Source organism: Phyllobates terribilis, unplaced genomic scaffold (assembly GCF_046119375.1).
Source record: "Phyllobates terribilis strain yellow unplaced genomic scaffold, ASM4611937v1 Scaffold_5__5_contigs__length_657084704, whole genome shotgun sequence".
NCBI classification, from domain to species: Eukaryota; Metazoa; Chordata; class Amphibia; order Anura; family Dendrobatidae; genus Phyllobates; species Phyllobates terribilis.
In genome coordinates this window covers 396304220-396320268 of record NW_027362765.1, presented here as the reverse complement: position 1 = coordinate 396320268, position 16049 = coordinate 396304220, and the positions used below count along the sequence as shown (strand labels likewise).

Here is a 16049-nt window from a genome sequence, read left to right as displayed (position 1 = left end):
TCCTCCTGACATCTATGTCCGTAGGAGTCGCAACAGTTCTATGCTTAGAAGATGCTGGGAGAGTTCAGCTGTGAAGTGTGAATGCTGCTTTGGACAAGGACTCATTCTGTAGTAATAAGTAAAGTAATGTATTCATATAGTGAGTGAAACCTGATGTATGTGACATTCCCTTTTTGCCTGATTTTTGCTTTGTTCTTGTATTGTACAGGTATGCAAGATTTCAATTACCTTTACAAGAATTGCTTTGAAATTACACTGGAGTTGAGCTGCAACAAGTTTCCACGCGAGGAGGAGCTGGAAAGGGAATGGTTTGGTAACCGGGAAGCTCTGATCTCATTCATAGAACAGGTAATAATTGCTGGAAATTGGGACATGTGCTGCCATACCTGACTGCAGTGGGAAAGAGCGGCCGCATCAAAAAGATGTCCTAGTGCTAGTAGCCCCAATAATCTGGTGTACTCTGTGATGGAATCTAGCAGAGTTTGCTCAACCTCCCTACAGCGCCTCCGCAGGAGAAAATAAACATTGCACAATTCTCATTAAAATCAATGGTATGTAAGTGTAACGCTTGGATATGACAGATCCTCCAGAAAGACTCCCGATGTAGCCACTCTCCACTTTGACTAATAAATGAGGGTCTGGAATGAGGAGGTCCCTTTCAATAATCCAGAATAGTATCCAGAATAGAATAATATCTGAACACAGGTTTATCAAGCCAAGCAATAAAACTAAACAGGGAACTAAATAACGTATTAGAGAAAGCTATTTTTCACCTATGGCAAATAATTAATTTAGCGCCCCTCCACAACAAAGAAAGGTCCGTGTCAGATAAGTGTATAATTGTCACGGGTGTGTCACGTGTGACAGACAGTCGCTCTGGAGCCGGCTGAAGAAGGTCACTGCGCTTGGCATTGCAGACGCCTTCTTGATCCTCTCATCTTTTTGGTATTGTTGTATCCTTCTTCCTTTAGGACCCAGCAGCTATATCCACCATCTGCTGCTGATTGACACACCCTTGCTTGGTAGTTAAAAACTCTCAGTTTCTCCAGAGAGACATCAGTGATAGTTCTCTGTACCTCTGTGTTGGCTTGGAGCACTAGCAGTTGGCTAGTTTCTTCTCTGGTGCCCTTGGAGGACAGTTGGCGTTATCTCTCTGGTGTTTGCTCAAGCTAAGTTTATCTCCTTTGTTTGTCTACCTTGTTGTCTTTAGTTTGTAGTGGGGCCTGACTAGTGCTCACCCTGTCCCCTCCCTATCTAGGGCCAAGCTATAGGGACATTTAGGGCTTAGGTTCCTGCTCGGCGATAGATGTGAAACCTATATAGGGACAGTAGGGTAGGCAGGCTGATATTAGATCTGCCTAGGGGTCTCCAATCCCCTTTTCCCTAGTGTTTGGGCTTCCTCCCCTCTTCCCTTCGTGCTGCACTTAGTCTTTCCCATACCTTGCGTGACAATAATGGTCACATTTTTGAGTCTACATGATGTCGGAGCGTCCCGACCTTACCATGGGTTTAAAGGAGTTTTTCACTACTATGATATTGATGAACCATCATACCAGTACTGATCTGCAGTACCAATATGGCGGAGCCGTGGTGATCCACTCCGCAAAGTTTTTATCCAGCTGGTAACTACTGATCAATGGGAGTGCCGGCTGTTGGACCCCCACCCATCTGATATTGATAACCTATCCTAACAATAGGGCATCAGTTTCATAAGCCTGGATGACCCCTTTAATGACTGACGATATCATTAGGACCTCAGCTGTAAATTGGGTTAGGTATTTTCCAGTATGGCACTCACGGGATTCTGGCATAATACACCCTAATCCTTGTTAATATTGATTTGCATGGAAGGATTTTAAGGATTTTAAGGATTGAGCCGCAAAGCTCAGCACACCTTTGATCTTTTACACCATGCATGTCAAACTCCAGCCCTTGGGCCAGATCTGGCCCGCAGGGTGGTTTTATTTGGCCCGTAACACCAGAACCACCACCCCTATGGCTATGTGGCACCATTATTCTGTATGGAGGACTATGTGGGGCCCTTTATTCTGTATGGAGGACTTTGTGTGGCCCATTATTCTGTATGGAGGACTATGTGGGGCCCATTATTCTGTATGGAGGACTATGGGGGGGTCCATTATTCTGTATGGAGGACTATGTGGGACCCATTATTCTGTATGGAGGACTATGTGGGACCCATTATTCTGTATGGTGGACAATGTAGGGCCCATTATTCTGTATGGAGAACTTTGTGTGGCCCATTATTCTGTATGGAGGACTATGTGGGGCCCATTATTCTGTATGGTGGACAATGTGGGGGCCATTATTCTGTATGGAGGACTTTGTGTAGCCATTATACTGTATGGAGGACTATGTGGGGCCCCTAATACTGTATGGAGGACTATGTGGGCCCATTATACAGTTTGTAGGACTATGTGAGGCCCATTATTTTGTATGGAGGAATATGTGGGGCCCATTATTCTGTATGAAGGACTATGTGAGGCCATTATTCTGTGTGGAGGACTATGTGGGGCCCATTATACTGTATGGAGGAGTATGTGGGCCCATTATACTGTATGGAGGACTACGTGGGGACCATTATACTGCATGGAGGACTACGTGGGGCCCATTATACTGTTTGTAGGACTATGTGGGGCCCATTATTCTATATAGAGGACTGTGTGGGGCCCATAATACTGTATACTGGTTGGCCTCCGACTTTATCCAAGTTTTTCATTTTGGCCCTCTGTGTGTTTGAGTTTGACATCCCTGTCTTATACCGTGCAGACTCTATCTGCTGCTACAATTGTATATATATATCTCGGCCATATGGGGGAGCCTGCATGGCGGCACACAAATGCTGAATGGGGGCGCAGGGCAAGAGTTCTAAAGATTACAAAAACTTTCTGCTCCATTTCATTTAGGTGGAAACTCCAGTGTAATTTAGGGTTATGCAGGTCACCATATCCAGACACTCATGTGCCATAAATGAGCTGCTTTCATCGGCAGACCCTAACTTGAGGATATACCTAAAATACAAAACTGAAGTAACCTGGGAGAGGAAATGGAGAGAGGAAGAACAGAACACTAAGGCTACACATCGGGGCTCCTACTCGCCTGAGGACACGTTAGCTGCACACACTATGCACTTTGTTGGGTGTCCAGCTTCACCATTAATATGATGTTTCCCGGCAAACATAGAACAGACACCGTTCAGTGATACATTTTGTTTTACAGGCCCCCAAAACTCGACAGCCTTTACTTGTAGTAGCCATATAGTAGATGAATAATTGTCTCTGTGTTCTTTGGGCCAAGCTGGAATTGGGGCATTTAAAAAAACACAGAGCGCTTTGTAAAAGGCTGGCCGATGTGTTTGTACGTCTCGTTTTAAAAGCACGTAATTAAATGTGACACTTTGATTAGCAAATCATTTACTCTAAGGGTAAGATTCTAAAGAAACGCTCCACGAGCCCCCCCCCCGGCCAAGTCCGATCCCCCTGCAAACTACTGTATGTACATAGACCAGAAGAAATTCATTCTTCTTAGACGCTCATCTTGAACCAGTAAGGGCTATGTACGATCAGAAAATGATCAATTGTCTAAATCAAGTTTTTATGTTTGCATATTTGTAGATTTTTAAAAAAAAAAAAAATTCCATATTAAGTTCTAAATTAAAAGTGGGGACCAAAATGGCTCAAATGTTTCATCAACATCAGCCATGTTCATTAATACACAGTGTCACCAAAAAGCCTCTACAGCAATAATCAAAAGACATATTGGCACTTTAAACGTCTCCATGTGCAATACCCTGATCAGATGAAATTATGTCTTAAAATTAAATGAACTTAGGCACTTGCATCTTATTTATTTATTTATGCTCTGACACATATTGGCACTTTGCACTTTTTTTTATTAATTTTTGCTGCTATCAGATATAGGGAGTATAGATATTTATGCACTAGCACTTTCAATATTTTTTATAACATCTTACTCATCTATATTTATTGGCATTTTAATTCATTTAAGGAGGATCAAAAATACTATATATAAAAAATCTAATATGTTATATGCTTTGCTACTTGATTGCTACATGTTCTGATACCTTTGCTTATTTTATGTATGTTTTATATTTATTCATAATACAATTATAATCTTTAACAATTAATTTATGCCTCATTTTAATAGAGACATTATGGGAGCTCTATTATTGTGTTCTTTTGATCAGCCATATTCAGTCAATTCAGAAGTTAGTGTGCGGAGATCAGTAGCATGAAATGGTTATTTTGCCTGCGCTCACTTTTGCATGGGGAGGTAAGCATGGTGTCATGCTAGGTCTAGGAAGAACCCAGCGTACAATGATAGGAAAAGGGGGAAGCTCTGCACCTAGGGAGAATGGAGACCCCTAAGCAGATCTAACGACACCCTGACATCCTTATCGTCCCTAAATAGGTTCCGCACCTATCGCCGAGCAGGACACCTCAGCCCTGGCTGTCCCTAGAGTTTGGCCCTAGGTAGGGAAGGGGACGGGTGAGCACTAATCAGCCCCACTGCAACTGAAGACAAACAAGGGAAACAGACAAGGGGATACACTCGCTTTGAGAAGACACCAGAGAGATCACAACTGCAATCCACAAAGGAAGTCCAAAGAGAATCCAGCCGACTGCCAGGATTCAGACCTGAACAGAGGAATTAACTATCACCAGCAACTCTCTGGAGAAACTGAGTGTATTTAAGGATCCAGCAAGGGTGTGTTGATTAGCAGCTGAAGGTGGAGATCACCGCTGGGTCCTAAAGGGAGAGGGATGATGAAAGGATCAAGAAGGTGTCTGCAAGGCCAAACGTAGCAACCTTGTACAGCCAGATCCAGTATGACTGTCTGTCAAACTTGACACATCAGTGACACATGGCTGGTGCAGTCATATCTACTGATGCCTGTGGGGACATGTGTTTGTGATCCGCAGGTTTTGTGATGCCATCCTACAACCCCTTCCCTTTCCTATACACATAAGTGATTACTAAGACTAAATATTACTACCCTATTAATGACACTATTGGACAAGGTCCAAATAATACCACCATACTATGTCCTTTATCCTTACCAGTGACTGAAAAATATCACCATATAACCACTGCAAAAAGACTAATATTACCACCATACAGTGACCATAGACCCTATCAGTAAATACAGTAGAGGTAAATCCAGGACAACATCCTCATTCTTTTCCTTCTGGCCCAGACCGTCATGGCCACTTCTTCCAGTTACAACTCGTCTGCAGAGTTTGTGGCTCAGAAATCTCAGGCACCTTAATTTTTCAGCATCCTCCCTAGCTTTTCTCATCCTGCACAAACCTCTAATCCTGCTGATATCCCCAATTCTGTTCCATTACTGCCTTTTCTCTCAAATACTGTACTTCTGAAATAATGGTAGCATAACTAAAATTATCTTCCAAAAATTATAGTTATATTGACTGTGCCCTTTAAAGCAATAGTGCCTCAGACAGTAGTAGTGAACAAAACTATAAAAGTGCCCCAAGAAATAATAGTACCCCTACATAATTGTTGCAGATTTTAGCTTTCAGCAGAATCATCCGTAATCTTAGACATAGTGGAAGAATTAATTGTTTCATAATTAAAAGGGTTGTCCACTACTTGGACAACCCCGTCTCAGTCAGAATGTTTGCACCAGTAAGATAACAACACTTATACTCACCTCCGGTGCTGGCGGCGTTCCAATGGTGACGGCACTTGCTCTCCCAATTCTTGCATGAGATTGTTATGTCACGTGAGCCCTACACCCAATCAGTGCTGGGTTCACTCTAACCACCTTCGGTCGTATCTGAAATCAGGAGAAAGTGAGCAGCCAGATGCCGCTCTGACCTCCTCTTGATGTCCGATTCATCCGAATGCATGAATAGTTTGTGGCTTTCAGTAGCCACCACTAGGGGGAGCCTATGAGCTTACTGCATACAGATTTATTTTTTTTTATTATTGCATGCAATGGGAGCCACATACTCAACATTACTTTTTGCTTCTACTAGTTTCTATGTGATGTATTTGGTTTTGCAGTTCAGCTTCAATCACTGGAGGGGTTGAGCTGCAATAACAGGCACAGTCAATGAGTAAGGGTGGCATTAGTTCCTGAAAATAAATGCAGACCTAATTTCATACAACCCCACCATGCCTGATCAGTTATCATAATAAAACAACTACTAATAAAAGATGTGCTGACGCTTTGAAAATTCTTATCAGAAAACAAGAATAAAAACCATTGAATTTTAGCAAATACAATGTGAAGCTTCCTTGCTGACAAGTCAGAGAATTCTTATGGCACGGCTCGTTTCACCTGTCGTTCTACAAGCAAAAGTGTCGCGGTCACCCGGCTAAAAATGGCCGTCAGCCACAATGGAATTAAGTTGTTGTTATTTTTGCCTAGGTTCACAAAGGAATTAAAGGGATGGTGACGGATGAGAATAATAATGGCATTGCCAATGCTGTGATCTCGGTTGCAGGAATTAACCATAACATCTTTTCTAGTAAGTAGAGGCTCAGTTTTTTTTTATTCTTTGCCCTAAACCCAATTCCTAATGAAAATAATCAATATATAATTGTACTTTTCTTATAGGCAAGGAAGGAGATTATTTCCGCCTTTTATTATCCGGCTCATACACAATAACAGTATCAGCAGATGGCTACTATGCAAAGACCGCAACTATAGTGGTTGGTCCAGATGAGCCCACACTGGTAAGTTTTACTAGGGGAGCAGCTATAGAAGCTGCAGTGGTAGAAGTCTTACCCGGTTCTTGAAGTCTAAGAGGGCTCAAAGGTCTTCTGCCACATTGGAAGAAATCGGTATCATAAATAGCACATGGTGGGGGTCCTTCTTACCGATTTTTCGATTGGGGCTCCGGAGCGTCGCGTCTTAACCCTATGATAATGCAGCAATTTTTCATTTTTGCACATTTGTCCCCTCCCTTCTTCTAAAAGACATAACTTTTTAATTTTTCCATATGAGGGCTTATTTTTTTGCAGGATGAGTTGTAGTTCTAAATCACACCATTATTTGATTTTAGCACATAATGTACTGAAAAATGTGAAATTAAATTCCAAGTGGGGCGATATGGTGACAAACCATTTAGCTTTTTTTCGGGTTTCGTTTTTATGGCGTTAATTATGTGTTAAAAAAAAGACCTGGCAACATGATTCCTCAGATCAGTGCAATTACGGAGATACCAAACATACATGTTTTTATTATTATTATTTAGTGACTTAAAAACATTTTGAACTTAATAAAAGCAAATTTTAGTATCACAATATTGCAGTAGGATTTCCATGGAAAATGGGCTTTTACCCTGTCCTTCAAGTTAGGGGAACCCTAGGCTATCTCTGTCCCCCCAGATTACCCCTGATGGTGGGGATGCCGGGGTCTCGTACATTGCTATGCTCCTTTATGAACACTTATCTATTTCCACCTCCACCCAGGGAGGTATGGGAAAGAAGCGTATGGAATAACAAAAACCTAACAGACTGGGATAAAAGAAAACCATAATCATACAAATACACTCACAAAATCACCAAGTGTGAATCAAGGGAGGGATAGCCGGGACTAACCAAATGGGAAGAGGATTAGAAAAAACACACACAAACGAACTCCAGGCTGAAATCTCCTGAAAACAATTCCAACTGCCTGCTCCTAACTCTGAACTCTCCTTCAACTCCAAACCAGGAAGTGGTGAGCTATTACTGGCAAAGAAAGAAGTAAGGAGGAGAGTTCTTAAACCTGTAGGGAGTAACCTACTCAGAACAGCTGATATAAAAAGACAGAGAACTCCAGGAGTCACGCTAAGCAGTTTAACCCTTGCAGAAAGAGATCAAAGAATGCCAGAACTGCTAATAGGACAGTGAAACCATTCTAACAATCGCAGTTGTATGTGTCACCAGACGCTGCGATCGCCTGACACCACTATGTCGCGGTATCCCCGTGACATTTAGTTTGTGTTAGTGTTTTCCAAGACTGATTTTTAATCTTTTGTCAATAGAGCTTTATGAGGGCTTGTTTTGTGTGTCCCGAGCAGTAGTTAGTTACAGCTTAGTAATTGCTTTTCATCGAACGGCGGGAGGGGGAAGTTTCATAATGACTTTTATCCTATGGGTTAAATTATTTTATATTATGACAGATGAGACTAAATAAGATTTTCTAAAGAAAAAACAAATATACATTTTTGGATGAAGGAAAAGGGGGATTATTCAAATTTTTTATGCTTTTTTTATATTCTTTAATATTTTAGTGATTGCCTAGCACTGTTGTTAGAGGCAGGTGCTGGCAGCATAGCAATGCTGGCTTCCTCCTTAAGGCCCACTCCATACCCCTCCACCCACTCCATATCGTATTATTACATCGTAGGGAGGGAAGAGGTTGAAAAAGTTTAACAGTCAGAAGTTCAGAAGCCTTTTACCCCTTTCCAACATATAACGTACTGGTATGTCATATGCCAGCTCATTAACTTTGATGCGGGCTCACAAGCCAAGCCTGCATCTTTGCTGGCAGATGATGGCTGTATTATTTAGCCATCATCTGCCTCCAACAGCTGTGAGTGAAGTGGCATTTAATGTGCCCTGGCAGGGGGGCACGTCATTCAATGCGCCCATCGGCGCGCTTGTGACGTTATCACGAGGTGCTGATGGGTTGCCGGGTGTCTACTGAAGACCTCTGTGCTTGTCATGATAGTACTCCTGTGAAAGCCAGCCTGTAGCTGGCGTTCAATGGAAACCATGAGTTTCGATATACATAATAGTTAGTCCCTCTGGGGTCTAACAAATACAGTAGAAAGTGAAATTTTTTTTATTATAAATATGAAAAAAAAATATATATATACAGTATATATATAAAGGTTCAAGTCACCCCCTTTTTGCCCCCCCCAAAAGATTAAAAATACACATATTTGGTATTGCTGCATTCGTAAAAGTCTGATCTATCAAAATATAAAATAAATTAATCCGATCAGTAAACAGTGTAGCAAAGAAAAAATTAAAACCCCCAGATTTATTATAATTTTGGCCACTGAAATTGAAAAAAAATCTATGTATGTTTAGTATCTGCCTAATCGTACTGACCTGGGGAATCATGCTGCAGTACAGTTTTAGGATAGTGAACATGGTAAATAAAAAACAAACAAAAAACAATTATGGAATTGCACTTTGTTTGCAATTTCGACGTGCTTGGAATTTTTTATGGTCCTTTTTTTCTAGTGCATCACATAATAAAATGAATGGTGTCATTCAAAAGTACAATTCATACCTCAAAAAACAAGCCCTAATATGGCTACGTGGGCGGAAAAAATAAAACAGTTAAGGCTCTTGGATGAAGTGGAGGGAAAAATGAAAATTAAAAAAACAAAAATTGCCCGCGACGTGAAGGAGTTAAATGAAGCTGAATTCGAGCACGGAACAAGCTGTTCTTTCAAAGTCAATGTTGCTTGCTGAAACATTTAAAAATAGTGCCATCAGTGGAGGCGCCAATGAACGGGCTAGTAAAGATCTCAAAAATGTAATTTTCCCCCAATATTTTTTACTAGTGATATGTCCATGGACAGTATAATGGAAGTAAAGGGGACATGGACATTAGATTGCCAATGAACCATCATTTGACCATAATTTTGAGCCTCAAGAATGTGGATTCACTAGCGTTGGGAAGATTGGTCAATGCCAAGATGTTTTTGACAAGACATTTATCCAAAGAAAACCACATTAGAATCGAACCTCAGTTGAAGGTCTGCCGGGGCATTCAGTCTGTAGGATCTTGGTTAATCCAAAATGGCCCAAAAAAGTGCCAAAATAGTCCATCTATTTTCTGTTGCTACATGCTTGACTAATCTTCCTTTTATATCCTCAGCTTAATTTCCAGTTAAAGAAGGAGAAAGTGTCCTCAAGCTCAAAGGAAAAGCTGCCTTCGAGAAGCCTAAACTCCAAGAACCATATAAGAAAGGTCGCGCCAAGATCTGCCAACAGAAGGAAAGGAAGTTGAACGCATCACTTGGATATGGTGTGGGGGGGGATGGGGCTTCAGTCTGATTTTGTCACAAAACATATTTCCATTTGACAGCAGATTTCACAATACAAACTGCATATATTATTGACTTCTAAAGAGTGAGGGAGCTCTTGGGTCTAAATGTGTTCAATCTCATTAGCAGGGAAGAGGGACACTGAAGAGCTGTCAATCAAATGATGGGTGGAGACTCAGCAACAGCAGGGAGGAACAATACTGGGAATCTGTCAATCAGGTTAGATGGGTGGAGCTGCTACAGGAAGGAGCAGCTGCAGCAAGAAGGGACACTGAAGGAAGGAGTAGCTGCAGGAAGGAGAAGCTGCGGGAAGGAGCAGCTGTAGGAAGAAGGGACGCTGCAGGAAGGAGCAGCTGCAAGAAATAGAAGCTGCTGGAAGGAGCAGCTGTAGGAAGGAGGGACACTGCAGGAAGGAGAAGCTGCAGGAAGGAGAAGCTGCAGGAAGGAGCAACTGGAGGAAGGAGGGACACTGAAGGAAGGAGCAGCTGCAGGAAGGAGAAGCTGCAGGAAGAAGCAGCTGTAGGAAGGAGGGACGCTGCTGGAAGGAGCTGCTGCAAGAAATAGAAGCTGCTGGAAGGAGCAGCTGTAGGAAGGAGGGACACTGCAGGAAGGAGAAGCTGCAGGAAGGAGCAACTGGAGGAAGGAGGGACACTGAAGGAAGGAGCAGCTGCAGGAAGGAGAAGCTGCAGGAAGGAGCAGCTGTTGGAAGGAGGGACGCTGCAGGAAGGAGCAGCTGCAGGAAGGAGAAGCTGCAGGAAGGGGCAACTGGAGGAAGGAGGGACACTGAAGGAATGAGCAGCTGCAGGAAGGAGAAGCTGCAGGAAGGAGCAGCTGTAGGAAGGAGGGATGCTGCAGGAAGGAGCAGCTGCAGGAAGGAGCAACTGGAGGAAGGAGCGACACTGAAGGAAGGAGCAGCTGCAGGAAGGAGAAGCTGCAGGAAGGAGCAGCTGTAGGAAGGAGGGACGCTGCAGGAAGGAGCAGCTGCTGGAAGGAGCAGCTGTAGGAAGGAGGGACGCTGCAGGAAGGAGCAGCTGCTGGAAGGAGAAGCTGCTGGAAGGAGCAGCTGTAGGAAGGAGGGACACTGCTTTAAGGAGAAGCTGCTGGAAGGAGCAGCTGTAGGAAGAAGGGATGCTGCTGGAAGGAGCAGCTGCTGGAAGGAGTAGCTGTAGGAAGGAGGGATGCTGAATGAAGGAGCAGCTGCTAGAAGGAGCAGCTGCAGGAAGGAGCAGCTGCAGTAAGGAGGGATGCTGAGCTTCTGTCAATCAGGCTAGGTTGGCGGATTCTGAATTTTCATTTTAAAATGAGAATGATTATACAACCATTTTGAAATAGATTTTTAATGTGAGAACACCAGCCTCATCAGGTTCAAGAGATCTTTCTTAATAATGTATGCAATTTGCATTGTGAAATGTTGTGATAGGTCCGCATTAAAAGGACTTGAGGAGCCAGTAGACAACATTTAAATCTGAGACAGAAAATCTAAAATGAAGCAGTATTAAAGTATTTTATAATATGTATTTATGTCAGAAGAAATATTACAAGATAAATTTAATCATTCCGAAATGACATCATGGTATCGACAGAGAAGACCTATTGTTCCTAGTCTGTACATATCACGCAGCTTATAGTATCACAAGGAATCGTAAGGGTAGTCATTGAGCCGTCCTCTTTTGCCAAGTTAGCTGGGTGACCGTTTCCAAAATAAACATTACATACACTTGCCAATTTCGGCAAGACCCACGAATCATCTAATGTGTCACAAGGATCAGGCATGTTAATCTAATCCTTTGTTTATAGGAAATTGATCCACTCAATTAGAAGCACATGCACACCTAGCCAAACTGAGTGTGCATTCTCTCCAGATCTTGCAAATGCCACCTATAGGAGGTAGCTCCCTACAAGTCCATATCCAATTCAAGGAGCCTTGCAAAATGACCAGGAATATTAGCCAAGCCGGACACCCAGCTGCACGGAACAGTTTCGGCAGTGGCATAACTTCAACCTCATGGGCCGTAATGCAAAATATACTACAACTATCACAGGTCTTTAATAGTATTGGTTTTCTCCTATGGTCCAAAGGAACTTTTTGGGTCTCCCTAATCTTCAGGGTTCGGGTATGATTGCAACCTCTGCACCTACTATTGTCACGCCCCAGAGTTTCGGGGTACCTGCCCCTCATCAATGTAAAGCAGGGTTGGTTGTCAACTAGCTGTCTCAGATATAGCTAATGTGTGGCAAGTAATGGTTCTTCTTACAGAGACCAGCTAAGTATCGACTCCCCAAGGGAGAGATATATGCAAATTAGCTCTCTTGTAGAACACAAGAAACTAGCATGCAAAGTACCACCCATGAGGGTAGCTACCTTATAACTTCAAGGAGTCTTGTAGCATAACCAGAAATAAATGTCAAGCCAGAAACTCATGTACAGATATTTATAGTTATATCTGGCCATCCTGCAAGGCTCGTTAAAGGACCGGATATTGACTTACAGCGTAGCCACCTCTCCGAAGTGATTCATGTGAGATTGATATCCAAATGGCCAGATTGAAGAGACGCTATCATCATGAAACAACTTACTGTTTAATTTTTTTAAAAAAAAAAATTTCACAAATTTTGGGCTTTTTTTTTCATATCACGTTCTTTACAAAAGAGCAAAATTAATAGTCCTGCAATTTTCTTACTGGCCACTAGGACTGTTTTAGACTCATACTTCCTTTTTCTTTTAGGAAACATTTTCAGCAAACTCATTATCAGAAGAGGCAGATTTACAATGACAGGTGACGCCTTTATACACTGCTGATAACACAGGATCTGCCAATGAAAATGGGCTATGTTACTGCTGAAAATCCAATATATTTAGTATAGGGAAATTAAAACATCTATTTTATTAGTGCTTGTCCACGCTCTTATGCATACCACAAATTGTAGCATAGAAAGTGATGTTAACTGGTAGTCATTAATTCACATTATTCCATTGCTATTATCAATAAAACCAAAGCAGCAGTTTAATAATGTGAGTCAATATACTAATGAAATAGATGTTTTAATTTCCCTATTCTGGACGTATTAGAGTTTTTTACCATTTTGACTATCCACTGGAGCTAAACGTGTGGTCCAAGCAGGAAATTCCAATTTCGGACGTAGCTGGGTCAATGCAATTTTTTTTCTACTTTTTCAGATATTACAGCTCTCCTGCTCCCCCTTCCTTCACAATGACATTTGCACACACTCATTAGACACCTCAATACAAAATATAGGGTCTGAGTCAGTGTATTGCTGCTAATGTACATGTGTTATTTCCTGAAACAACAGGAAGTTGGAGTGTAACTAAGCCCCAGTGGTCGGTATGAAAATTGCATGTTTTTTAATTTTCATTTTTCATACAATTATGGAAAAATAGACTGACAAAAAAATAAAAAAAACTATTGTTTAAATGATAAAAACCTGATTTAAACAATAGGTCATATATTTGATTAGAGTTTCCCCAAAATAAGTTTTCAAAAACTTGGCAGAAGATGAAAATTCAAGGTCTTTTGGAGATTTTTTTTTTCTAAGGAGAAAACACTATTGGTGCATATTTATTTCATTTTTACAAGGAGGGCTGGAGGTATTTGTTGGGTGCTGGGGGTGATCAGAGTCTTGGCTACAATATTTAATTACAGGGCTAGGGTATGCCACAGCGATGGAGCTTAGCTTTGCCCTTGGGTCCTAATACTATTTATTGGCAATAATCGTAGGACATCATTCATTTATACGGTGCTTAACGTTAATCCATTGCATTTCCACATTCACTTGCATCTTCCATTTATCATTACACAGATACAGACGGGTAATGAACCTTTTGCATGACTTTTCGAGTTTGTTTGTATACAGGAACCGCTATGCAACATGCACAGATCATTCCATATGTGTATAAATAAAAGTATATTGTTTTTTATTTAATTTCTAGTTTGTAGTCGTGTTTTAAAGGGATTGTCTCAACTTTGTATATGGGTGGAATTGCAAAGTGCTTGCAAAAACAAGCAACTTACCTCTCCATAAAAATCCCAAGAATGGAGGGGATTTTTATTTTTATAGTTTACTGCTTATTGCCTAAGTCACTGGCCACCTCTGCAGCCTGTGAGTGGTGGTTGGACTTCTAGGCAAAAAGTGCAACGCATACAAGCTCTTTGCTTTAGAGCTTGCAACCCAAAAACTGGCCAGATCACTGGATTGGGCATCTTTAGTGATACTGTGCTCCTCTGATGATAAAGAGGCAAAGGATGGGAGAGAGCACAGTTCAGTCCAGGAGTGCAGCTGTACTGCTGGGCCAAACTGTCCATCATCAGGAGCACACCGCTCTCCAGCAAACTGGAAGCCAGAAAGCTGGGGAGAGGTGCGCTCCTGAAGAACAAAGATTTAAGCAATGCTTTAAGATTCCCATATCCAGGATAAGACATTCTGAGTTAATTGCCATGAAAGACAACAGACAAAGCAGCAGGAGAACAGTAAGATGATCTTGTGGGAGGCTGTGACCGGACCCCTCATATCAGTATGTTATCATTGTCTCACCATGCTAAAACTTAAAGGCTCCCTATTGGCGGCCAGTAGTAGACTTCTTTCCTCTTAAAATGGTCAGTGGAGGCCTGGAGGGGGGAAGATAATGACCTCCATTAACAGCTTTTGTCCTATCAGGCATATTCATGGCATAAAGGGGGTCTTCCTGTTTTGAGACCCCACTTATTCATTTGAATGGCCACCACATAATTTTGGATAGATTCAGCTTACATAGCCAATATCAGTTGTCATTGTTTTTATTTTCCTGCTTTGGGGCTTCTTGGACCAAAGAAAATTATTTTTGGGGGCCCCCCTTAATTTCGACAGAACATGTCCACTTTTCATTGCATCTCTGCTATTATTGCACACACAGGTCATGTCATTAGTTAGTAGGGCTAAATATGTTATTGCTCGATCTAAGTTCAGCCCAGAAAAGGCAGCAGCTCTCCGGGCATGATGAGAGTTGTAGTTTCACAATAGCTATTAAAGAGCACAGGAGCCCACTTTTCCATAGTCTCTAAATAGAGAGGCGTCGTAGTCTTGTCCAGGATTGAGAAGATGATGCCTTTGCCTTCAGTGTGTATTTTGAATGTGTTTTATATAGAGAGGTACAATTTTACAGTGTTGCGATCTCTATAATTACGTGAGTTCTTGCATAAGATGCTCAGTCATGCACATCGTAGACATTTTGAAATACTCCAGTGAGAATAAGTGATTCAGTCATATCCATTGCAAAGAGGTGCATAAAATGAAGCATACAACCATGACACCGCCATATACCCACAATGATAGTAGCATGGGTTGTAGTGAGCTCAACTTTAACTCCTTCACCCCCGGGCCATTTTCCGTTTTTGCTCTTTCGTTTTTTGCTCCCCTTCTTCCCAGAGCCTTAACTTTTTTTATTTTATGGTCAATATGGCCGTGTGAGGGCTTATTTTTTGTGGGAAAAGTTGCACTTTTGAACGACACCATAGGTTTTACCACATCGTGTACTGGAAAACAGGAAAAAAAATCAAAGTGAAATTGCAAAAAAAGTGCAATTCTACAGTTGTTTTTTTTACTATGTTCACTAAATGCTAAAACTGACCTGCCATTATGATTCTCCAGGTCATTATGAGTTCATAGACACCAAATATGTGTAGGTTCTTTTTTATTTAAGGGTGAAAAAAAATCCAAAGTTTGTTAGAAAAAAAAAGGCGCCATTTTCCAAGACCCGTAGTGTCTCCATTTTTCGGTATCTGGGGCCGGGTGAGGGATTATTTTTTGCGCACTGAGCTGACGCTTTTATTGATACCATTTTTGGGTAGATGTTTTAATCGTCCGTTATTGCATTTTATTGCAATGTTGCGCTGACCAAAAAAACTTAATTCTGGAGTTTTGATTTTCTTCTTGTTAGATCGTTTACTGATCAGATTAATTATTTTTTTATATTGATAGATCGGGTGATTCTGAATG

The 16049-nt window shown here is 41.6% G+C and overlaps 1 protein-coding gene across 1 annotated transcript in view; it reads left to right on the top strand.

The window, feature by feature from the left end:
- CPN1 (carboxypeptidase N subunit 1) overlaps positions 1–14000 on the top strand; it is an 81146-nt gene extending 67146 nt beyond the window's left edge. Inside the window, exons 6-9 of the mRNA XM_073685028.1 lie at positions 209–348; positions 6434–6533; positions 6623–6741; positions 9890–14000. Of these exons, the coding sequence (XP_073541129.1) occupies positions 209–348; positions 6434–6533; positions 6623–6741; positions 9890–10021 (491 nt within the window). The 3' untranslated portion in view covers positions 10022–14000. The remainder of the gene's footprint in view (positions 1–208; positions 349–6433; positions 6534–6622; positions 6742–9889) is intronic.
- The last annotated feature ends 2049 nt before the right edge of the window (positions 14001–16049 follow it).